At 52.6% G+C, this 24,161-nt stretch overlaps 1 protein-coding gene across 1 annotated transcript; it reads right to left on the bottom strand.

The window, feature by feature from the left end:
• Window positions 1–4: 4 nt before the first annotated feature.
• ACRBP (acrosin binding protein) lies at window positions 5–15,054 on the bottom strand. Its single transcript, XM_087757441.1, has 10 exons — window positions 15,030–15,054; window positions 14,455–14,667; window positions 11,054–11,148; window positions 10,827–10,935; window positions 10,282–10,687; window positions 2,398–2,530; window positions 2,002–2,181; window positions 1,743–1,895; window positions 1,584–1,670; window positions 5–1,032 (listed from the first exon to the last, which is right to left on the bottom strand). Exons 1-10 carry the CDS (start codon window positions 15,052–15,054, stop codon window positions 919–921), a joined length of 1,515 nt encoding a protein of 504 aa, XP_087613567.1. The 3' UTR covers window positions 5–918.
• Window positions 15,055–24,161: the final 9,107 nt, after the last annotated feature.

The following is a 24,161-nucleotide window of genomic DNA, read 5'->3' as shown; positions in this document are numbered from 1 at the left end:
ACTGCAAGGCAGCCGGGGAGAGACACGGGGAAGCAGTGGGGGAGACACAGCCTGAGAGGGAGCAGAGGAGACATGGGGTTTTGCTGCCCAGCCAGAGAGCAGCCCCCAGTGCTGGGGGTGCCATCGGCTCCTGCATGTTCCCCACCCAGCACCCTCTCACCAGCCTCATTGGGCTTTTTGTGGTTTGAATTATTTTTCCAGGCGGAGGGTTGGAGTACACAGGCCCAATAAACCCTTAAACTTTAGAAATAAACCAGCTGCAATGGAAAGCAAAGTGCATACATCAGCTCCGTCCTCATGCGCTGCATTTGGGACGTGGAGGGTACTGGGCTCTGCTCCCTCCCATGGGTTGGGAGGGAATGAGGCCACGCTGGAGTCCTCAAGCTCAGCAGCCACCGGGGCTGCAGTGAGCGAGAAATACCAGGGAGCGGAGCAGGGACCCACCTCGGCCGTGCGAGGGTTTATCAAGGGGTGTAATAGAGCAGCAGCAGAGAGAAAGGGGAAAATTAGGTTTGTGGGTCAAGTGGGCTCTTTATACAATAAGACTCATCCTTGGGAGAACTACGGACTGGTATAGGGCTGCAGGGGGAGGGAGGCAAGAGATGGCTGGGGACTGCAGACAAGGACACTTGGGCCAGTGGATCTAAATCCAGGTTCCCAGGGCTGATGCCTTCTCTGATGCTCAGCTGCTCCTTTGGCTGGAGAAAGTGTTTTCAGGAGAGGTCCCAGCAGGAGTTCCACTGCCGACAGTGCAGAGCAGGTGCTCGGAGGGGGAAGATCTGGCCATGATGAGCTGGCTGGCCAGCAAGGGGTCTGGGAAGAGCTGTCCAAGTCTCTCCAGGCTCTCTGCCCCACCACAGCCCCAGAGAGCCTGCTCTGGAGCCCTGTGCTTCCCACGCATCCCTCTGCTACCGTGCGTCACCCCTTGGTGAGGCTGAGGAACCGCTGGTGCCACAGCCGCACCTCCTCCTCTCCCTCCTCCTCACTCAACACCCGGTACGTCTCGTTTCTGCGGCAGCCGCGGTGAGACACCTGCGAGGAGAGCCTGGGTTCATAAGACTGATACTACTGCCCATTTCTCCCCAGGGAAAGAGGACCCCCAGGATGGACAGCATCTGGAGGCTGGGATGATAGGGGCACCAGAGGGAAGAGGGGAGAACCAGCTGGGAAGCAGGAGGGAGGGGATGATAGTTCAACTGTGTGTTTCCTAAGATACGGGCTAGTCCTCTGTCCTGCTCCGGTGTTTCTGGGTTTTGTTATCGCCTGGGAAGCGCCCAGTAGATGGTGGACACCCTCCTCTGCAGGGATATACAGGGATACACCGATGGGTGGGAGGCTCCCCACAGCTCCTGTCTCAACATTAGCGACTGCCTCCACTGCCATCTCTTACAGCGTCTGTGCAAATCCCACCGCCTCAGTTACACGCCAGCTATGCTTGGGTCACTATTCGTCACCCCCCGCCAGTGCACCCACGTGTGTCCTACTGGAGGGCCAAGCAGTGGGCCAGTGAATCCTGCAGGGACTCGGGGATGGCTGTGGAGGGACCAGCCATGGAGGAGAAGGCTGTGCAGGCTGCTTCTCACCTTCTGGTTGTAGAGGCTCTGCTGCAGACACTGGTGGCTCTTGAACGCGCAGTAGCTGGGGTGCTGAATGCCATCCGAGTCACAGATCTGGGGAGATGGGAATGAAGGCCAGAGAAAGAAGAGGAGAAGGATGGGTGGGAGCACCCACTGGGCACCCACCTGGCTCGGGGCATCTCTGACTTGGAGGGCCGTGTACTCTGCCTTCAGCCAGAGGGTCACACGAGGGTCCTCACAGCCACGGGTGGCCATCCGGCTGCACCAGTACTCCACCCTCAGCCCTCTGAAAACCTCCATGCTGTAGTACTCCGAGGTCTGCAAAGGGGTGGGATAAAAAGAGCCGTGCTTCTTCCTCCCCTTCCCCACCACCCAGTCCAGGCTCCTCCTCAGAGGCCGGCTGGAGATGCAGCATGCTCAGTACCTTGTTGCCTGCAGCCTGGTACTGGGCTGAGATCTGAGGGTTGATGTAGGTGATGAAGCTGCCTGTCTCGCAGTGAACGCGGTTCAGGTTTTTGATGTTCTGACACTGCTCCTTCTTCAGCGAGCAGAAAGCGCAGTGAGGGCACAGGTCCATGTGACGCCGCCCGAGGTTGTCACACACCTGGGGTGGATGCAGCGAGGAGATCAGGGGAGAAAAAGGCGACTGAGGTGCTCCCTGGCTTGGAGCTTGCCTCCCTGGTCACCCAGGTCAGCTTCTCCCAGGAGGTGGCACCTGAAAGGACAGTGCTGAGGAGCTCTGGCCACAGGAGCATTGTGGTCAGCACTGCGGGGAGCCCTGCACACAGTGGGGATCAAAGGTGGACATCAGCGTCTTTACCAAATCTCCAAACCCAAGGACTCTTTCTTCCATCTCCTTCCAGGCCTCGGTGACCACCGACGAGAGACAGTTTCCCTCCAGCACTGCATAGCACAGGATCGTCACTGCCTCATCCTTCTTCAGGGCTAAAAGGCTGACAGAGAAAGGGATGGAGAAAGTCAAGTCTCGTCTCTTGTCACAAGCTGACGAGACAGACCTTCAGTTAAAAACTGAAAGAGGGGAAAACAACCCCAAAGCATAGCAAAAAACTTTTCCCAAAGAAAAACTTGGACTCTTGGCCAAACCGCATGGAGGAATGGGGGTGTCTGCAGAGTCCGTACGCGCCTGTGTAATGCGGAGGCTGCAGGGCAGGGTGTGCAGGCGTGCATTCGGGAGCACGCAGGAGGAACAAGCACAGCTTGAGGAACTTCCCCAGGGACCCTGCAGCAGCTGCTGCCTACTTTCGTCCATCCAAGCGCACAGCGAGGAGGTGTTGGTTAGAGGTCTGCTGAGTGTTGACCATGGGGCAGCCCCATTTAGTTCTAGGGTATAGAACTTATTAAGCCTCCCTCCTGCTTGAGCCAATGTATTTGACGGAAAGGGGAAAAAATTGGTAACGATGAATTAACTGTTTGTCCAAACCAACGTGGGAAGCTAGAGGCAGAAAATTTAAGGACAGTGGGACAAGGACAACGGGAATATTTTACATCCCTTAGGAACAGAAGAAATTGTACGCATGGTACAGAACTGTTATTAGACAGGGATGGTATGAATTATCAGCAATGACACAGAAGAGGTAAAAATGCTTATTAAATATTTGTCTTCTGTGTCTGGCAACAAAATCAATGACAAATAAACAAACTTTGATCAGGCAGAAAGTAAGAAAAGATTAAAGCAGCAATTGCTTATGTTAAAATGCTCTTAAAATCCATGCATGGGCTAACCTGGATGGAGAAGTTTTCCCAAGCACAGCTGAAACTTCTTGGAGACTGTCAGATTAGCCTTAAAAAATAAAAAAAGAGGCAGAGAACCTGGAGGAAGATCATGAAGATGAGATTTCCTAAGGCCTGGAAAACTTTCGCCTGGAGCAAAAAACTGAAGACCCTTTACTCAGCTGAGCAGAAACACTAATGGGTGGCCACTCACTCAATTTATACTTTTACCAAGATGGGGATCAGCTGGAAGGCTCTCTTCAGCAGCAGATGGCAGAGTAATGGCTTTTGGTGATTGGAATTTGGGGTGAGATCCATTCAAACCAGAAATGAGCCACATGTTCCTGATACGAAGGGTATTCAGCACAGGAGCAGCTGATGGGGCGGTTTCTCCACAGCTCGGAGACTTCAAAAAGATATCCCCAACTTTTCTTGAGAGAAGGGTCTGTAGCTCAGCCACACGACGCTGTTTTTCCTTCAGGGCTCGCTCGGCACGGCTCCACGTCCCGTACTGAGCAGAAAGGCCAGGGTGAGCGATCAGAGCCATGGCCAGGCCTGAAGGCTAAAAGAGATCGATCTCCCCGCCATTAAGCTCTTGCAATTACGCGGTGTGCGAAGAAATCAAGCTGTAAGGAGTGACCAGTGTTCACAGATCCGTGGATGTGTGAGAGGCATACACTGTATGCACAAAAACATGCGGATGCTTGGCATTCCCACTGGGTTTGCGTGTGCGCCCCCATAGGAGAAGGTGGGTGAGCGTTAGGGCTACTAATAGGAGGAAGTTTTGTGCACCTCCTTAGTAGATCCCCGGGCCCTGCTGCACACCACAGAGGAAGGAGCTTGCAGCACGAGCTCTGCACCTGCAGCGGGTCAGGAGCAAGTGATCCTGGACCCAAACAGTTCACACTAACAGCTGAAAATGAGCACGTCAGCATCTCCGAAGGCATCTCTCTCACTAAGATACTACAAGAGAACCTGGAAAATCTTAGTCACAGAAAACATAATGAGTGCTAGATTTTTTTTTTAAAGACATTACAGTCAAACTTGTTTTATCACAGTGCAGCAGATGGTGCTTTAGCCCGCATCGAGGCAAGCAAAGATGTTCCTTCAACACACTGCCCCGTACCGCGCTGTGGACAGGCTGCAAATGGTACTCTCTGGATACAGACGTGAACAAATTACTGTGGTGCCGACCCACAGCACATCAACCACATCCACTGAAAAACCGAGGGCAGCTGAAAACCTGGAAATCTCCGTATTGCAAGCCTGTGCATTTCTCTCTGCACTGCACCACAGCCCGGGCAGAGGTTTGTGGAAGGAAGGTCTGAGTTCAGAGAGGACAAAAGAATGGAAACTGGGGACAGCAGTGACAGATCCCAACCCTTTCCGGCAAAGCTGGAAAGAAGTAAAATGTGCCAGTAAAAAAGAGAACCAAAGCCCACCTATCCTGCAGAGAGCACTTCCAGAGCCTGTAAGATCCTTTATGTCCGCTCCTCCATCCCATGGCTCCACACGATCCTTTTTATTTTTGGGTTTTTGTTTCCTCTGTAAACGTTCAGACCATTTAGGAAGCCAAGAAGAACAGGAAATTTTAAATTTAGAGCTCATCCCATGTGCTCATCCCACTTGAAAATCTTGTCGGAGGTTGTTCAGTTCAACCCTCTCAGCATTTTGCTGTGACTGGGAGCTGGACGTCGCTGAGAGAAGAACCAGTGATGGCCCCCAAGGCACACCTAGCATTTCTCTTCCGTAAAGGATAGCTCTTTGTGGGGGGATCACCTAACACTGACAATTCCTCTCTTAAGCAGTTGTAGCCCAGGAGAACAAGTGTTTGGTCCGCTTTGCTGATAAATCTGTGACAGCCGAAGGGAGTCCCTGCCACCACTGGGATGCTTGACTGCTTAGGATCTTCGCCTTCACGATTTGGTAAACTGGCTGGGTCATCTTGATGGGACTCATAAATTTCAATTAACGACCCCAATATTATTCTCCAAAGTTATCTGAAAGAATTTATCCACAAATATGTCATTATTGGCTATTGTTCCACTACTCACTTGTTTTTCCAGTGGCACTTTGTGATTTGATTGCTTCTTCGTCACACCAGGATGATCAAGCCAGTAAAGTGAGAGGCACATTAACGGTCATTAAAAATGATATGAATAGCTCTGGTGTTTTCATCACCGAGGTAGAAAAAAGAAGAAAACTGTCCAGCTTGCTGTACTTTTTTAAAAATAGCAAATAAATAACAACCTGAGGCTTAGAAAGCAACTGCTAATTAATGGGTTTAACAGCCTTTGCTGTTAAACACACGTACTGGTCCAATGAGTGCAGCCCGAACAAGACGCAAATAGAGGATTACAGGCAAAAGGGGCAGTAAAAGGGCTCCAGTCTTTTCTAAAAAGAGTGCTTCCATAAGTAGTTCATAAGTAGCGATAAAACATCTGCTGAGTGGTGATGACCTACTTGTTCAGAACAGGCGCAAAGTCAGACGTGGGTAGGAGCCTCTGCTGTGCTGCAAACTTTAGATTTATAGACCGTCTTCGATGTGATCGGCTCACGCCGATCTGAAAGCCTCGCATCCCTACGCACCACCTAACCAACCCTTTGCTGTTGCCCATGTATGCAGACGCACGTGAGCCATGCCCATAACCTCCACTGACCCACGCAGGAAACCAAGTTGTGCCATCAGCCTGAGGTTACCAAGAAATTCTGCTGCTCTCTCTGTCACATCCATTTCCTCCTCTATCTCTGGTCTCCATCTCTGCTGCGAGGCTTTCTGGCCCCACGGTTGCAAATTTATGATTTGGTTTACCACCTCTGGGTGAGTGAGAGACATCTACATCATCCCCAAGTGACAGCTAGTGCCTGAAAGGAGCTGGGAAGGGGAATGGGTCAGGGGAACGGGTCCCACCACGCATCACCAGACCCAGGGACAGGTCCTGGCCTCCTCCCTCCCTTGCAGGCACCTGCAATCCACGATGCCATGGCTTTCGGTGCACCGGGGGCTGTCCCTGGTTCCTCTCCCCGTGATTCCCAGGGTCCTGGCACTGCTCTTTGGCCACTCTCCCACTGCTGCTGCCTTACGGCGGCGCTGGGGCTTTGTGTCCCATGACAGAGGCGCTACGGGCGAAGGGTACAGACGCGGCGCGGCACTGCTGCTGGTCCCCTGCACTCAATGACACACTGCTGAGCTGTTTGCCGACGTGCAGAAGTTTCCCCACGCATCAGGGAAACTGATAGGTCTGTCTAAAGCGATTTCCTAATGCAAATCCCTCCCCAGCTTAGTACCTCTGCACGTTAATGCCCTAACTGCTTACCTGAAAAAAGCCCAGCGGGTGCTGGGAGGCAATGTTTCAAAGGGAATGGGAAAAAATATAATTAAGAAGAACGTGTGGGCCAAAATCAGTAATTGCTCAAAGGCAAAAGGAGACAACTTCAGATAAAAGCCTATCTCGCTTTAGCATCTCAGGACTTGGAGCGACGCACCTAGAGCCTACTTCAGTGGTATCTCCGAAGGTGGCTGGTTAAGAGCATCCACCTCTCCCTCGACGTAATGACAGGGATTTGGGCCATTAACTTTCAGTTGCTGAACCTCCCCGATATGGCCTGGCTGCGTGAGGTGCAGTGAGTACCCTAGGCAAGCAGAAAAGAAGATAAGGAGCAAACAGCAGCTTTCCAGCACTTTGTAACTTCTGATTTAGGTGGGTTGCTGCAGGAAACTAAAACCACTAAGGAAAAAGCCATTCTTAACAGCTTCAGAAAGAAAAAGAGCTCTTGGTCTGCAGGCCAAGAAGGCAGGCAGGCTGGATAGGTACCTGGCAGAGCAAGCCCAGCAGGTAACCCAACGCAGGAACCACTGGGCGAACGGGAACGTAAGACCTGCCCGAGGGTTGGGGGGGACAAAGCATGGGAAAATTGCTATTTTGTAAATACATCTCTCCTGCTGACCCCCACAATATTGCAGCCTCTTGCCCACCTGGGACACTGAAAGCCCCCTGCTCTGAGATTCGCAAAAGCCTGGGAGCACTTGAACTTCTTCTGGCCCGGTGGTGAGAAGACAACCTGCCTTGTTGCGACTCCCCTTTCACAGCTAGCCACGCACAGTTGCAATATGGAGATGCTAAATTGCGCCCTGGCCTTAATGAATGGCGAAAAGAAACCTCTACATCATCCCCTAAGTCATCAGCTAGATCCTGAAAGCAGCTGAGAAGTGTCAGGGGAACGGGTCCCATCCCGCACTACCAGACCCAGGGTAAAAAAGAAAAAGTAATTGTGAACGGGTGATGATAATTCAAAGAGAGTGTTTTTCCAGGGACGGGATTTTTAATGATGGGTCTGGTCTTAAAATTAAAGCCTCTGGGGATGAAGTATGTAAGCACAAGGACTATTTGGAGGGGTAAAGCAGGAGTAGGAGGGTGCAGCTGCCGGGAGGGCTGGGCTCAGCCTTGCTGGGGAAGCTGGGCTCACGCGAAGCACCAGCGCCCGTGTGCGAATACCAACAGGACGGGGTCTGTATCCGGGACAGCCGTGATGCTGAAAGGGGTGTAAAGGTTGTAGCGGACAAACAACGCCCCAGCGGGAAGCCGTGGAAAAAAGGGCAAGTGCGGTGCTTGTGTGCAAACAGAAGAGCGGGGAAGGGATGTTGTCCTCCTTCTGCATACCCGACTGCTGAAACCCATCGCTGAATGGTGCACGCAGAGCTGGAGCGTGTGGATGTTTCAAAGGGACACTGAAAATTGCCACAGAAAATGAGTTGCGTAGGCGTTACAAGGTGAGAGCTGTGGAGCTCTGGTCAGCTTACTGCAAGCCTGAATCATGGCGCATAGGTAACTTTGAGGGGAGGAAACACTGGGAAATAAATAGCTCTTTAACCAAGGGGGCAGAAAGAACAATAAGGACTAAAAATTGAAAAGAAATGCAATGAGACACTTTTTTTCCCCTATAATGATTCTGTTAGCAGAAACACCACAAACATGTGCTGCCAATTCTTGTTATTTTGCTACCATCACCATGTCTCTTGCTAAAGGTCACAGCTACCTTCATCAGGTACCACGAAAGCTGGTAGAGCTACCAAAGCAGCTGGTAGAGCTACCGGAGCAGCTGCCAGAAGCAAGGGTGAGTGAGAAGGGATGGATATCCCACTGGACATAAGACCCTAGGGAAGACATGCAGCCCTGGGTTCAGTGCCCGTCACAACCGTGCGCACCTTGTGTTAAACCAGACGTTGAACGGCACCTGCGCGCACCGACCAGCCCCAGCCAGCACCGCTCCTCTCGCCAGAATGGAAATGCCTCGAAGCGTTTTGCCCCTTTTTTTAGGTCATGCTTTGAAGTCCCTTTGAGAGGAGGCGGGATGTGGCAAGCAGCAAAGCCGACAGGCGTGGTCTATCTCGCCTTTTTATCCTCATTTGAGTTTAAGCTTTGCTTAGCGTGATGGATGGGGCTCGGCTGCCAGGTAACAGACACACAGTCAGCATTAGCGTCTTTGAGAAGCTCTGCGGCAGAATAGCGCGTGTCATCTGCAATCACAGCAGTCCCTCAATAATCCCAATATAACTAAATCAAAGCAAGGCTCAACTCCAGAGGCAGGGAAAACGAACATATCCTCAACGAAACATAATTTTGCCTTAGAGTACATAACACCGGGAAAAATTTGCTGGGCAGTAAAAGCCTCCTACAATATTAGGAAGGAGGATGACATAAGTTACAGCCTTGCAAGAGAACATTTACAGCTTTAACAACACGGTGCAATTCATTTTTACATGCAGAAGTGGGATCTCTGGCTCAACTGTAGTAGTATGCAGTGTTTTTAATAGAAACCACAGATGTGTAACCATGCACAAAACCTGTGTGTTTACAGGAACATCACTAGCCAGCAGCAGAGCAAAACCAAAATGCCTTCTCTATGAAAACCACATCTAGACAGCGTTGTTTGTTTTTTTTTTTTTTCTCTTGGCAAGCAAAATAATCTTTGCATCTCAGTCAAAGCAAGTCGTCCTCAGCCACAAAGTACTAAAGGATCAAAAAGTAAATTTGAGTGAAAACGTATGATCTTTTTGCAGGTCTTTTCTGTTTGGGCTCACCAGCCCCAGCTGCCTGACCACAGAGGTGTCCGGATCCTGGCAGATCAGCTGAGAAGAGCTCAAGATGCTCGACAAGCTCCTAAAGCATCCCTAGGCCAGGGGAACCAAGAAGGGTACGTAAAAGGATTGCGGTAAGCTGGACTGTCGCAGAGCCTTGTGCTGAACCGGCATGCAGCTGCTTTCAAAGCCGGAATGGGGAACCAGAAATCCCCTAGGAAGAGCAATGAACGGCTCCAGAGCTCAGCAAGGTGCACGTGCTGGAGGAGAAGTAGCGGTCCTGCACGGCCAGGAGCAAGGCTCTGTGTTCCCGGCTCTGTTTCCCAGCCCAGGGCTGCTTTTGCTCTGCCTGGGTGAGGATGGATGTTTTAAGAAACATCTGCTTCATATTGCACGCAGAGAGGCGAGGAGCACAGTGAGACACACATTCACTCCAGCCACCCAAGGACCTGTGTTCGCAAGGAAGCTGTTTCTGCAGGCCATCCAGACTCCTGGGAGACGTGAGTTGGGAGGAGGATGACTGCAGAGGTGATTGCGCGCTGCAAACGGCCACTGTGTGGGGATACACGTGCATGGGATAAAGCCCTGCCTGCAGCTTAGGCCCAGCCTAAATGCACTTTGCTCCGGACACAAGGATGGTAACATTGCCAGGCGCTAGCAGTGCCGGGTCACCCTCTCCCTGCTCACTCTGTGCTGGAGTGGGGGGTGTCTGAGGGGCTCCCCGGGTACGTTCCTGCTCTGTACGGGATGGCTTGCTCCAGAAAGCCTGCCTGCGCTCGCCAGCTGCTCAAGGCAGGGGCATGAGCGCCGTGGGGCTAGCAGCCAGCGTGCGTGAGGACAGCCCTGCACGGTGTGCGGGACCCTGCCGGGCGGGGAGAGGGGTCTTCACCTCACCTGCCAGGGGGATCTGTTTCTTGCACCCCCTCCTTGGCGTTGCCTGACGTGCTCTCTGGGTCTGACTTGGTGCCGGAGGCCGGAGAAGAGCCCTCGGTGCCTAGGGATGTCTCCAAGGAGAGGGCCAAGTGGATCAGCTGCCAGACGCTGTCCTGCAGGCGTCGCTCCCAGGTTTGCGCCGCCCGGGCAGGGGGTCCCAGCCTGGGAGGCGAGGGGGCAGGCGGGACCGGCAGGGTTGGTGGGAGCACAGGCGGCCTCCTGTCCTCCGGCTGTCTCGGCACCCCTGCTGTGGCCGGGGGGAGCTTCTTCGGCAGCGGCTTCTGACTCGACAGTGCATAGGAGTACTTCAGGAGAGCGTCCACGTTGGTGCGCAGCAGGGCATCAGCGGGCGAGAGAGAAGCCCGCCCTGGAGCCGGGGATAGAGCAGGGCAGGGGGGCTGAGGGACCTTTCCGAGGCCAGCCAGAAAGCTCCCGGGGGAGGAAGAGTAGCTACGGGAGAACAGCAGGAGAGCAGGGGTGCCCAGCGCAGCTCGGTGCAGCCGTACCTTCTTCCATAGGAGAGCTTTCGCCCCTTGCCCAGGAGCCCGCAGCATGAGGTTGCTCCATTGGGAGGAGAAGGTTTTTTGGAGGAGACAAACTCAGACATGAGATTCGCTGAGTGGAGGAGAGAGGGAGAAACACAAGTCCCGCTGTGGTATCTTCCCTTCCTCCTCACCTCTTCCACCTCCCAAGTGATGCTCCCCCCCTCCCCGGTCTGAATCCTGCTCCCCACCTTGGCGTAGAACTGGTGTTTGAAGCATCGGTACTGGGCGAACTGGCAGAAGGTCTGAAACCACGGTGCCTCTGGGAATTCAGAGCAGACCGGCCCTGGAGAGGGGTGAGAGGGAGATGTGGGATGGGGGCACGCCGCAGGTTTAGGCATCTGCCCCCTTGGCAGATGGGGACCTCTGGGATGGCTGCTTTCAGAGCGGCTTGTGGTTGAAGGGAAAGTCAAAGCTCCCCAAGTGGAGCTCCCAGCCTTGTGCTGTTATAGCTCCCGATCCCAGGTGCCACATGCACTTTCCCTCCAAACCACCCAGGGTTTCAGTTCGTCCTGCTGACCTTTTTCACGCTGTTATCTTCCCTTTTACAGAGACCCAAACCTCCTGTTTCCACGATCTGATAAGGACTCTGTTATTAGTTCTTGAAGGGTTTAAAAAAAAAAAAAAAAAGGCAAGTAGTGATGTGATGGGTTAAAAAGATGACCAGACTGGGCCTGGGAACACCAGAGGAAACAACCTCTTTGGAGCAAAATACTTTGACAGTGATTTCAGCCGTGCAGGGGACGGAGGAAAGTCCGTAGGGCTGAGATCCCCTGCACACGCGTGCACCATAGTCTTGACCAGCGCTGCCGACCCTGCTGGCCCGAAAGCTGCAGCTCTTCCTGCAGTGACTGCAGGACAGCCGAGGCCACGCAGGAGAGCCAAAAATCCCTGGGAGGTTTAGGGAGAGGGGTGATCTTCTGCTCTGCGGGTGCATGGCCCAGCTAGCACAGCCAGCCCTCTGCAGAGAGCAAACGGGTCAAGTGCTGGCTGAGACGGAGGAGGTTAGCAGTGGAATTGCACTGCTCTCCTGTTAGTTGCTTGTACACCATCTTTTACACTGTACATGCTGCTTTTTTTGTGCTGAGCATACAGATTTACCAGCAAAAGCAGAATTTCAGGTATCCACCCAGCCCAGAAGAATGCCCAACTTGTAAGGAAGAAGCCAGACCACCGCTCTGTCCTTTGGTGATGCCCTGTGAAATCCCTCCAGGACGTGGGGGATCGGGGCTCGGCCAGTGCAAGGGAGCGGGAGCTGCAGCATTTTATTCCACCGCTACCCGTTGGGCAGGGGAGAAGCCCAACCATTTGCCAATCCCAGTGTTACCCTGGCTCTCCCAGGCCAGGACTGCAGCCCCAGCAGCACATACCGGGCAGTATTACAGCTTGCTGTGTCCTGTCACAAACATTCCTATGATGCTACAGAAACTTTCCATTTTTTGGGGGGGGGGCGGGGGAGAAAAAAAAAGTGCATTTTCATTCCAGCACCTGGGAAGTGAAGGAAAACTTGACACAGATAAAGTTTCCTGCAGGCTCTCTTTGCTGGTCTCTTGATTTTCACCATGGCTCTGCTTTCTGAAGCACGATGGCATGGCCTGAGGAGCAGCTTGCCGCCTTTAGCACTGATCCCCATCTCCTCTTTTCTCTCAACTCATCTCCCCTATGGAAATACTCTCTTTCAGTCCTCTGACCTTCCTGCCAAGGGGAGCCCTTCCAGCTCCAGCTGCTTAGTTTAATCACTATGAGCTTTTGCCTCTTCCCTCTGCTCCTCCTGCCCACGTGCTGGCTGCAAGCGGCTACGGCTTCTGCTGGGTGTCAGGAAGCCACCCCCTTGGGCTTTGTGGCCAACTTCACCCACAGGAGCTCCCAGCACGGGGAGGGGGTGTGTGTGTGGAGGCAATTAATTAACAATTGCATCGTCACTAAAAGATGGAACCAGTCAAGATATTTGCATGCGTTCATCATGAAACACTCTCCCGACTCTCATCTTCCACAACAAAGAGTGTTGAAAGGCTACATGTAGGCTTCCCGTGTTTAAAACACAAGGTGACCGCTTTCCTCGGCACCACACCTAAGAGGCACAATTAACGGTCATGAATATTTGGATGTAGACAGCACTGCCATTTATCTGTAAGGACAGTAGAGACAAAACATGTGAGGGCACGTGCTCTGCCGCATCCACTCGGCCTCTCAGCCCAGCTGCGACACGTGCCAAAATAGCCCCAAAACTGGAAGAAAGGGAACGCAAGGGGGAATAAAGTCTGCCGGATGGGTCTGTTGGGTCGAGAGATGGAGGAAAAGAAGGCAAAGAGGGCATCCTGCAAAATTGTCCCATCTCCTGGCATTCCCAGATGCTCCTGCTCTTGGCGGCTGAGCCTCCGAAGGCAGCCGCAGTGGGAGAGTGGCTGGTTAGGCCAAAGAGCAGTGCCAGGGCGCTGGGCATCGCCAGGAGAGGAACCAGGGACAGCCCCCGGGTGCACCCAGAGCCGCGGCATCATGGATTGCAGGTGCCCGCAAGCAAGGACCCGTCCCTGGGTCTGGTGGTGTGGGGTGGGACCCGTTCCCCCGACACAGCTGCAGAAACAAGCAAGAAATAGTTGCCCTCAAGCTGCAGTCCAAATAAGCACAGTTGGCTGATCACTCAGTTCATTGACGTTCATAGCTAAATATAAAGCCACATTTTTTTATGAGAAAATTGTTCCTATTTTTTTTCCTCTGAAGAAAAATACAACAGAAGTAGTCCCAAGTTTTTCAGCTGCACAGATATAATTATGCCACTTAAATTCACTGATGCAGGGGTGCAGGGAAAGTAAGACGGCAGAGATTTAAAGGGTGCTGTTGCTATGGCGCTTCCTGAACTGGGATGTTTCTTGGCTCCTGAAATGTTAAACACTTAAAAAAGCAGCTTATCAGCTCAAGCTTTCTTAAAGGCCCATGAGAGCCCATGAGACAAGCTTCTACGTTAAACCCCAGATCAAGCTGGAAGGAGCCAGCCAGGTTGTAAGATGAACTGTTGGGAAGAGATGATGAGCTTCAGCGAGCTTTAGAAAACGGTGGCCAGTTTTTTTCCCCTGCCATCCCACCAATGGAGATGTGGAGAAACGGAAGAGCTGGTGGCCGTGGCTTTCAGCCCGTGACCTGTGAAGAGAGGCTGGGGCAGCTGGGCTTATTTAGCTGCGTGAAGAGGAGACAGGGAGGTGAGTTAATGGCAGCCCACAAGGACCTGAAGGAAAGCTAGAAGATGACAAAGGCAACCTCTTCGTGGTGGTTCCAGACAACACAAGAGGGAAAAAACTGCACATTCCTGTTGGGAGGTTAGGACTGGCCATTAGGAAAAGCTTTTTTCTCAAGGAAAGCAGTGCAGCACTGGAAGGGGTGCCCAGAGAAGCCAGAAAACCAAACTCCCTTGCACAAAGCCACGGTGCTCTAGTGCTGGGACCGTCCTGCTCCAAGCCGGGCTAGAGACTCCAAAACAACCCATCCCACCACCATTCCCATAATCCTGTGGCATTTCAGGGTAGAGAAACAGCTGGCACTGCTCCAGCTGGGGCGATGATCCCCTCTGCCCCTGGAGGTGGGGTGACGTCCCTACCTTTGGGGACACGGCCATGGTTCTCCTCCTGGTCCAGCTGCAGGACGGCGGGGCTGAGGCAGCCGTGTGCCTGGCGCAGCTGGCAGGACACCTCCGCCTTCCAGGGGGGCTGCAGTCTGGCAAAGAAGAGCTGGTACTCGCTGTCTGACAGGGGGCTGCCCGGAGCGGGAGGCACCGGTGGAGCAACAGAGGACATCAGCAAGGTCAGCAGCCCTGGGGGAGAAGGCAGGCTGCGCTTGGCCCTCCTTAACGGGAGCAAGCGGTGGTGGAAACAAAAGAGCAGCTGGCAGGGCGGCCTGCTCCCATCTGCTGGTGCTGAGCGGGGCGCTGGGATGAGCTGGCCTGAGGTCTCCCTCCATCACCCCTGCTTGCAGGGCCCCAGGGGAACCAGGAGCCCTGGGGCAAAAGGGGGAAAAAGAATGAAAAAGAAGGGAAAAAAGGGGGGAAAAAGAGAGGAAAAAGAAAAAAAGAAAAGACAAAGAAAAGAAAAAAGAGGGGAAAAAAAAGAAGAAAGAAAAAGAAGAGCTCTGAGGTGGCCCCAGGAGGGTGGGCAGGGGCTGGCGGGGGCCACTCACCCACCAGGCAGGGCAGCCCCAACATGTCTGCCCCAGCACCCCGTCCCGCTTGGTGGCCCCGGTGACGGCGGAATGAGAAGGGGACAGTGAAACGGGCGGGCCGGGGAGGGGCCGAGGAGGGGAGCCGAAGCACAGGCTCGTGCCTGGGGGGCTGTGAGGGGAGATGGGCACCCCACGAGGAAGGAAGAAGCTGGGGCCACGGGGACAAGGCAAGCAGGAGGAGGCAAGATGGGAGCTTCCCCCTCTACTCGGGGACATGGCGGTGGCTGGCAACAACCTGCAACAGCATCTGAGGCCTGGCCAGGCTACCCCCGAGCTGAGGGTACCCCAAAAGCAGGATCTTTAAGGTACTTGCACCCCAAAGCATTTTGTGCTCTTAAGGAGAAAGGGGACAAAATCTGTTCCCGTTCCACCTGCGGGGATTGAGATGCACCCCGTGCCTCCCCGGGGAGCATCCCAGCACTGGCTTGCTTCAGGACGCGGTGAGAAGCTGGCTCGATCCCTCCTGGGCCGCTGTGCCGCTTTCTGAACCCCGAGTGACGGGAGCACCAACTGGTCTTCCTCTGCCTCCAGTGCCGCCCTCTGCATGTCAAAACCTTCCCAGGCAAAAGGGGGAACGGTGCCAGCGAAAGAGGCTTTGGGACCACCAGCGCAGAAGTGCCCGGAGCTGCACAGGCTCATTTTGAGGGAGACCTGCGCCCACGTGCCCGGCTCTTACTACAGAGACCGAAGCGAGGAGCACAGGCGCAGCGACCCACGGAGAAGCAGCCGACGCAGCGCTTCCCATGGCTGGGCACTTTCTGACAGGGAAAGACACAACCATAACCATCATGGGCAAGCAGCTGTCAGGGTGGTTGGAAGGAAAATGCTTGGCACAGCAGCTCCTAGAACTGCATCCGTAAGCAAAATGCAGGGTGGCACGGTGGCTTTGCGTACCCGCTGCATCTCCCCCCAGCCTCAGCTCGGCTGAGAAACGACACCTTTGCAGAACCGAAGAGGAGCTGCGGGCAAAGCGAACAAAGTTTTCGACAGCGTAGCAGGATGCTGCTGAAGAAGCCACCTCTGTCGCAAAGCCTGGGAGATTCGAGCAGCTCTGCTGGATGCAGCGGCTGCAGAGTGCTGCGGATGTGCTGGCTGCGCTTGCGAGGCTGACACATTGCCTGCCAGTACCCTGCGTGGCCATACGGGCTATCAAGGTGAAAACTCCTATCACCGCAACCATGCAGCCTGTTAAAAAAGTGTCTGGCAACAGCACGTAGCTCTGTGGTTCCTTGCAGGAGACAAGCTGTAGTTTGCTCTAAGATGTCTTGTTGGAAGGTAACGTTTCTGAGAAGCTTGAAGCCCGACCATTTAACAGCAGCATTGAATTTTAGGATGCTTTTGCAGATTCTTAGAAACACAGGAGATGTTTTCCAGCTAGCTCTTGCCGCTCACATTAAAACAGGCAACACTGCTAGGGCTTGCAAATTTTAGACAGTTCCTAGTCTTCTGTTGCTTAGCTTGAGATATATTGCTTATTAACTGATTTTAGACAACTCCAGGGCCTTCAGCTCCCCAGCTTGGTTAATCCCCTCTGCTCCCCACTGACAGCAGAGCCCAGGCTGAGTTGTGTCATCCTGACTTGAGCAGCTTCCCAGGGGAACTCAACGCCGACCTCAGCGGCTGATGGAAATGCGTGACCTAGGAAAGCACACCAACGTGGCACGTCGCGCAGCGTTATTAATGGCTGGCAGGTGCTGGCTACACAGCCTGCGTCTACATGTGCCAGCAAGAGATTTATGGCGTATGAAAACAGGAAACAAGAATGAACGGGCCAGAGTCCCCGGACGTACACTGAGAACTCAAACATGAGGCAGAAGATGAAGGAGCTGTCAAAGAAGGCCTCCTTGGCTGATGCTCTAGTAGCAATGCCTGTGGGGAGCTACTGTGTGTTTGGAAAGAAGGCGGCTAGTGGTGTGAGGACAGGCTGGCTACTTAGCACTTCTCATGCATTGTGGCATACACTGGATTTGGTTCAGGTTGTCAAAAATCCTTCAGGGAAGTCTTACAGTCCACAAGTGCGTTCAGAAGTCTGCGGCGTGCGCTCAGCAGGGTCGGGAGACTGCGAGGGCAGGAGACACCACTGTGCTGTTCAGCTTTGTGCCAGCTGGCTACGGGGCACTTAAGTGCCCGCAAAAAAGAAGTCATCTTTGGGGAAGGGATGAGGCCAGCAGGAACAGTAGTTTGGACAGCGGGCATCAACGTGGCAAGCTGGCGGGCAGTCTACTCCCTACCGCAGTGCCAAGCCATTATAGTGGTCAGTAACGCGCAGTACAGGGGTGATGTTCATTCCAATAGCCTCTCATTTCTGAGGGTTGACTTGGCACCCATAAGGTCCCGCCGATGACACGTTACAAGCTGTATAATTCACGCACTGAAGCAGATTTGCCACCTTGTTTTCAGAGCTACCACAAAATGGTGTTTCCTGCAGACGGTGTTCTTGCGCTTGCAGCTCGGCAGGCTGATGTACGCAGCTGTAACCCCCAGGCCTACAGCGTGCCTGACACCAGTAGCGGGTACGTGTGACAGCAGGATAACAACTCACTGCTGTTACAAGGAAAGGAGCTGCATTTTCCATGTTGCTATCCGATTGCCATGTCGATTCTGAGCTTCAGAAGAGCCTGTCTGGTTTGTGAGGGACCACCCTTCGGCAGAAAAGCTCCTCTTCCAAGTTAGTCTTCTTGTTGTCTTCAATACCTAAGTTATTTCTCAGTATTTTCTGCTCTGCGTGTTCCGCCACAAACACCACCACCAAGCAGCAATGTCTGAAAACCTCTTGAAAATCCCAGGACCGTGGCTCACAGACCCTTCTTCCTCTGCTGCGAGGGTTATAGTCCCCCTTCCTTCATCAGGCTGATAGAAAACATCACAAGATCAAGGTGAGCACCCAAAAATATCACCATCTTGGATGCGATGTGCTGAACCAATCCCCCATCCCTTTGTTTCTCTTTGACCTTGCGCAGATGGAGGGTGTACGGTGCACAACCCTCAGCCTGGGATAGCTAAGGGCCACGACGAGGTGGCAAATACAGCCAGAAGAGGCTAACCTCGCCGTAGCAGCACGATGCCAAGCTGGGCCCTGGCTCTACTGAGCAACGGACCAACGGGGAAAGGGTGACTGCAGAGCCCGGTCACGGCGATGCATAGGATCCTCAACGTGCCCACTAGCCTAACTTGGCAAGAAAAAAGCACACTTGGGCACACAGAGCGCTTAACCGAAGAAGAAGGAACGATGGCTGGTGTTTGTTAGGTTGTGTCAGCTCTGTGAGTTAAACTGGGGGGGAGCAAGGCGGGGAGAAGATGTCTGATCAGCTCAAGAAACTCATGGAGGCTACAAAGATTAGGTGGGAATTCCAGCCTCAGTGCCTTGTCAGACAGCGTCCCCAGAAAGCGTGTGTCTTAATTTAAAACATAAGCAGAGATGATAGAAAAATGCTTCCAAAACCACCTATTATGGGGGGGGAGAGGGGGAAAGTGATTTCAGAAAGGAAAGTCTGGTAAAAATACCTAAATCTGTTTTCTCACGTTAGCTGGAGTGAAAAATCAGAGTACTGGTGCAGCCATAACGGTGCTGTTAACTGCAATATGTTTGTATATCAATATGTTGCTAGAAAAGAAGCAGGAGGCTCTTTGCTTATGGAGGAGGCTGCGAGCAATTCTGCTTGTGTAGCTGTTAGGACGGACTAAGGAAGGGACCAGCAGAGCCCCTGAGACGCGGTGTTGCTTCCAGAGCATCAAAGGAAAGGGAAAACCATGCTACCTTCATTTATTAAAACACACACCTAAGAGAACAGCAACACTCTGAATGGGTAGAGAAGGGGGTCCAAAGCCCATCACAGTCCTACCCTCTCCCCTCCACTGATGACAACATTTCACAGCAACGGCTCCGGCTCTCCTTGGGGTCCTCTCCTTGCCCACTGGGCTTGCTTTCTTGTTAGGTCCCAGTTCCCAGGGCATAGGGTTTTGCTCCGGTCTCAGCAACCAGCCACCATTTGGCAGCTGCCAGGGACTCAGGCTTGCAGAGGTGCCCTTGCTCCGCGCCGGCTGCGGCTCTGTTGGTGACACTGCTGGGTCTCACTTGAGGGTGCAGCAGCTTCAAGCAAGAGCACCTTTGCTCCGTTCACACGAGGCGTTGGAGAGTACGGAGGAACCTCCCTGATAAAACAACGCTGGCACCTACAACCCTCTGCCCATCGTACGTCTGATCTGCTGCTGGTGTGCACAGCACCGGCCCCACCAGTGACCATAACATCGCAAGCAAAATGAGCTTCAGAGCCAGAGTGCAGCCGTCTGCCCGCAAATCAAACAACCCGGGGGTGGATCTCAAGGAGAGGCAGAAGATGGGAATGCTGTTCATCTGCGATGTGGGATAACGAAGCTGCTGGCCAAGACAGCGGTCCCCAGCAGGAGATGGGGATGCAGGACAGGGATTTAGGTGTCCTCTAGTGCTGCATCTGGAGGATGTGGAGCTGCAGCTCAGGAGCGGGCCTGGGCTGCTAAGATCAGCTGCCACCTGGTGCTAATGGAAGAGCGGACAGCCCAGCCAAGAAGCCATCAGAGCCATTGCACAGCAGCCAAGTCAAGGTCCTCTTTCCAGTTCAGCTCTAGGTCTTCCATGAAGCAGAACCTACTTCAACAGAAGAGCCTGATGCTGAACACCTTCATCCTGGTAGCCACGGCCCTGTGGGAAGGGATGTGGGTAGCAGCCCACTCGGAGAAGGGCTGAGGTGTCCATCTCCACAGACAAAAGCGTTAGAGAGCGTGCTGATTTACACCAAAATGATACGAATTGCTGACTTTAATCACAGATTAAATAATCTTCATTCCGCGGTTGTACTTTAGTTCTGCAGGTTTACTGTCACTGGCTGCGAGCTATGCGAATATGCTGATAAATATAGACTTTACATTAAAATTGGCACTCATTTTAACCTGGTGGATATGTTAATCTATTCACATTTATACAAACACTGTACAGTTATAACATGCATTAATTCAGATGATACTTAATTTACATTTTATTTTGTTAGGAAATAGTGAATGAAGGATTTTTTTACTTGTCATTTAGAAAATGGAATATTTAATTGATTGCAAACCCAGCATTTAAAAATGGTTTCTTGAATTAATAATGGAGCGGATTCATAAAAGCATGCTTGCGTGAGCTGCTCTAGTCTTTTTAGGCAGGCTGGTTTAGTGCAAGAACAACCCGATCTAACCCCAAAGTTAGTCCTAGTGCGAGCAGGCGCTTGGACTACAGAGCTCCAGAGAGGTTTCTTCCCACCTGGATCTTTCGGCAGTAACTCAGTGGGTTCTTCCAACGACCGGACCCTTCACGCTTTCAGAACGAGGAATCTCACGGTCTCACACTTTTTTTTTCCTTGCTTGTTGTTGATGTATAAATAAATAATTCCGGCCTTTTCTCCTCCCAGCCTGGTTTTCAGCTTTGAATGAGTTACTCCTTCAATGGCAGCGACCCAAACCGCTGAAATTAAATTGTCCGTCTGCAAAATCAGACCGAAGCGGGCAACTTGCTGAGCATTTTTTCCACAGTAGGCTTTAGGAGCTTAGTGTTTTTCACAGGTTTGCCTGGCCTTAAGACGTGGGCAAAAATGTCTTTTTTAAACGAAGACTTAAATTTCTTTTATGTATTCAGAAGAATAAACATAAATTAGCATAAATTAATCAAGATGTTTGACTGTTTTAATAAATGAAATGCATTATATTTGATAAAAACAGCTATGTTTCTTCTGCTACCGTAACTACTAGGCAACGGAGCTGGAGAAACTTCCTTCAGTTGTCTTTGGAAAGACTGATAGGACATTTTCCTTCCTTCTATTAGTCTTTAACTCTTTAAATGCTGCAGTCTTCCTTCCTCACTGCCGCTGCTTTAGAGCAGCCAGGATCACGCGCTCCCCAAGTGTTGCCACTCAGCTTGTCAACCTCTCCGCGGTTTGTCCTCCTGGTTCACGTGGCAGGGAAGAAGTAGAGCCACGGTTGGTTATACAAAGGACAACGGCTCAGAAGCGGTCAAACCAGCCGGGTCTGCATCGCGCAGGTCCTCCAATCTAAGCTGGCTCAGAAGTTAGGGGAATCACGCTACGTTAAACGATCGAGCGCTTGGTACGTGACCGGTGTGCCTTGCCCCGCTCCGGGAGAAACGAAATGTCGGCGCTCCTGTTGCCAGTTCACACAAGACTTTCACCGTGGTCTGGGCTCGGTCACCTCAACGTCCTGCTGTGCTTTGGCTGAAGCTTCGCTTAGCCAAGAGACTGCCGAGGTCCCCTCCGTACGCCTCCTTTCTGGGGCTTGAAGTGCCACCTGTTTCTCTGGAGACATCAGAGGGGAGCAATCCTGCCGTCGTCTGTAACTACCACCTCTCGACAACGTATATCTGCAACGAGAAACGTCCTGGGAGGACCCGGTCTTATTTTCAGCCAGTATAAACAAGTTACCTCTTGGGAATGCTTTTCTTCTCCGCTGCCACCTTGAGATCTCTCGCCTGATTTGGTCAGCATTTGAATCGAGCCTTAAGAGCGCCAGCAACATCACCTTCCACCCGCAGCCACACAACTGCTGCTTCTTATCTGAGCTTGCTCTGCTACAGAGCGTCTTGCTACCCAGCATATATCTGACCTGATCTAGGACCGACAGCAGCCCTGCTTTGAAGGGGAAGCTGGACCAGGTGTCCTCCAGGGGTACCTTCCAATCAGTGGTTCCAAGTCTAAGATATATGTATTTATACGCACTAATTGTCTCGTAAAAATTCATCCCCGGTAAATCCAAGCGAGTATCACTGAAACACAATCTACAGTCGAGCCTCGAATGGTCTGCTTAAGCAGAGAAGCCTTACACAACCTACTAAACAGACAGTAAGAGCCTGCCTACCACGTGGCTCTGAACGGATAGTTAGGTAAGCGATACCTTAAGAGCACTTAAGTACAGGCTGGACGTTGCTGAGCTACGGGGCTAGTTTCATCGCTTGCTGTGTTTGTAAGAGATGAAGGTCCCACAGCTGGAAGGCGACGGCGGTGGCTGGGACGGTTTCTGTGCACGTCACGCAGCGGACGTGGCGGTGGCAGAGCCTGGGGGCCGGGAGCTTGCTGAGAGGGGAATACTTTGCTGAACAGCCTCATCGACCACGCTTGCCCAGCTACCCAGGAATGATGCCCATGACTGGGGCAATCACAGCTGGACAAGGCAAACCGGTCACTTGTGTGCGTGACCAATTATTGTTAATAAACGGGCTTAAAGAGGTTGGCAAAGGTCTTCCCCTCTTGTCGTGCGGTACAACTCCAGCTTCCCGAAACTCAGGCTTGCCTTTACTCACCAGCTGGGCTCCTTCCAGTCCCTCTAAAAGGGCGATTTCTCCAGCTCCGTTTTAGAAAGCGTTTATGTCGCACCGACAGCTCTTCCAGGAAATCCGCAAGCTGGCCAGTTCTTTAAAGGAGTCCAGGAGTACTTTAACTTGGCGTATCCCATTTTTAAGCACTTCAGTTCTAGGTGAAGTAAACTTTTCAGATCCCATTAGCACTACAGTGATACAGGTAACTATTAACAGCAATCTTTTTAAAAAGAATCAAACTCAAATCAAATAATTTTTGACTGACCTTTTTTTGCTGCTTCCAGTCGAACTGATTTGATTTTGTTGACCTGGATTTCTTGCTTGTTTTCAGGAGAAGCCATTGCCTTAGCTGCTGTTCCCGTATTGCACATCTGGACCGCCACGGCAGCCGCCTTGCCCGCGTTACGGGCCGGCACGGAGCCGGCTCTTTTCCAGCCCTTTAGGCTTTCCCTGGCAGCCCAGAGACTGACGGAGAGCAGACCACAGGCATCTTCGGGTGGCTTTCACAGGACGACAAACGCCATTTACCCAAGACTGCTGATCAAAAATGCGTTCGCCCCAATAGCTGCTATTTAAAATCCTCCTTACTGTTTGCCTAGGAAGTACATCATCCCCATATGACACCAGCACCAACACAGAATAAATATTTACAGAACACTTCCCCCTCCTCTCATTACAAACAATTCTGCTATCGGCAGTTGGTAATGGACATGTGCCATCTTCAATTATATCAAAAACAAAAGGCATTCTAAAAAAAAGCCGCTTATGCTGCCAGCCTTGTCGCTTACAGGCTTTGTTCCCACCGGCTTCATTTTTGTACTTCGTAATTTCTAGCTTCTATTGATGTGATTATTTCCCCCCCTCGGTGATTAAATATTGCACCGTTACTGCCCTTATTCCCTTTCTTCCAAGGTTAGTTTTTAATGTCCCCTCGTTTGCATTTATACTCGTCAGCCATTTAAAAATCCGCAGTTTTCATCCATATTTTTGTATGAAATCCCTCTTCCCGTGAGTCTTCCCCCGAGCATTCCCTCAGCTGCCACCAACGGCCCCTGGATGCTCCCCGCTGCTGGCCGAAGCACCCCTCCATGGGGCAGGAGCAGGACGGGGGGTACGCGGAGCTCCCCGCCTTGCGCTCCCCGCCGTTTTCTGGCACCGCATCAGAACCTGGTGTTTCGCACGTGTTTGGTGTTAAATCATCAGGGTGTTCCAGTTCTCAGTGTCCCAAGAAGCACAACGGTAACCCTGGGCCCAAGCTTTAGCCCGAAAACGGGAGTCTCCTGGTCTGCCTCCCCCCTCCGCATCCGACGCCGACCGCAGAAGACCCGACGCGTGCGTTTCCTAAACCAGACCTACCCCGCGCAGCTCCTCCTGCACAGTAAGCTGCGCCTAAGCAGCGGGCTGTCTTCTTTCCCGCTTTGCTGTGCGACACCCCCCCGCCCGCTCACGCTCCTTTCAGGTTACACCACGTGCATTCATCAACTACTTCTTATCCTTCAGCAGCAGCGGCTCCCTTACAGGGCCGCCGCTTCCAACCCCTCGCTAGCCCACAGTTCCTAGGAAGCTTGCTGCTAACGGCGGCCGTTACGGTCCAGTGTCCTGCCCCACCACAACCAAACCACCCAGAGGAGCGTCCGCGTCCTTCGCCGCCCTCGCGCTTTGCGCAAAGCCTGTTTTCAAGCTCGGACTGCATCCTCCCTTTGTTCTGTTAGTCGAGCAGCAGCTGAGCTCTGGATAAACCCCAGCTGAAGACA

This window comes from Nipponia nippon, unplaced genomic scaffold (genome assembly GCF_047370975.1).
Source record: "Nipponia nippon isolate SJK-2023a ecotype South Korea unplaced genomic scaffold, ASM4737097v1 scaffold_2, whole genome shotgun sequence".
NCBI lineage: Eukaryota > Metazoa > Chordata > Aves > Pelecaniformes > Threskiornithidae > Nipponia > Nipponia nippon.
The sequence above is the reverse complement of the archived record's forward strand: the minus strand, read 5'-3'. Positions and strand labels throughout refer to the sequence as shown.

Bases quoted from the DNA above. Each gene is read 5' to 3' on its own strand.
- ACRBP (XM_087757441.1), bottom strand. From the start codon at position 15,054: ATGTTGGGGCTGCCCTGCCTGGTGG. The intron at 2,531-10,281 runs GTGAGGTGAAGA...TTTCTCTGTCAG, and splicing joins GAAACAGATCCCCCTGGCAG to CCTTTTAGCCCTGAAGAAGG. The intron at 1,896-2,001 runs GTACTGAGCATG...ACCCCTTTGCAG, and splicing joins ACCAGGCTGCAGGCAACAAG to ACCTCGGAGTACTACAGCAT.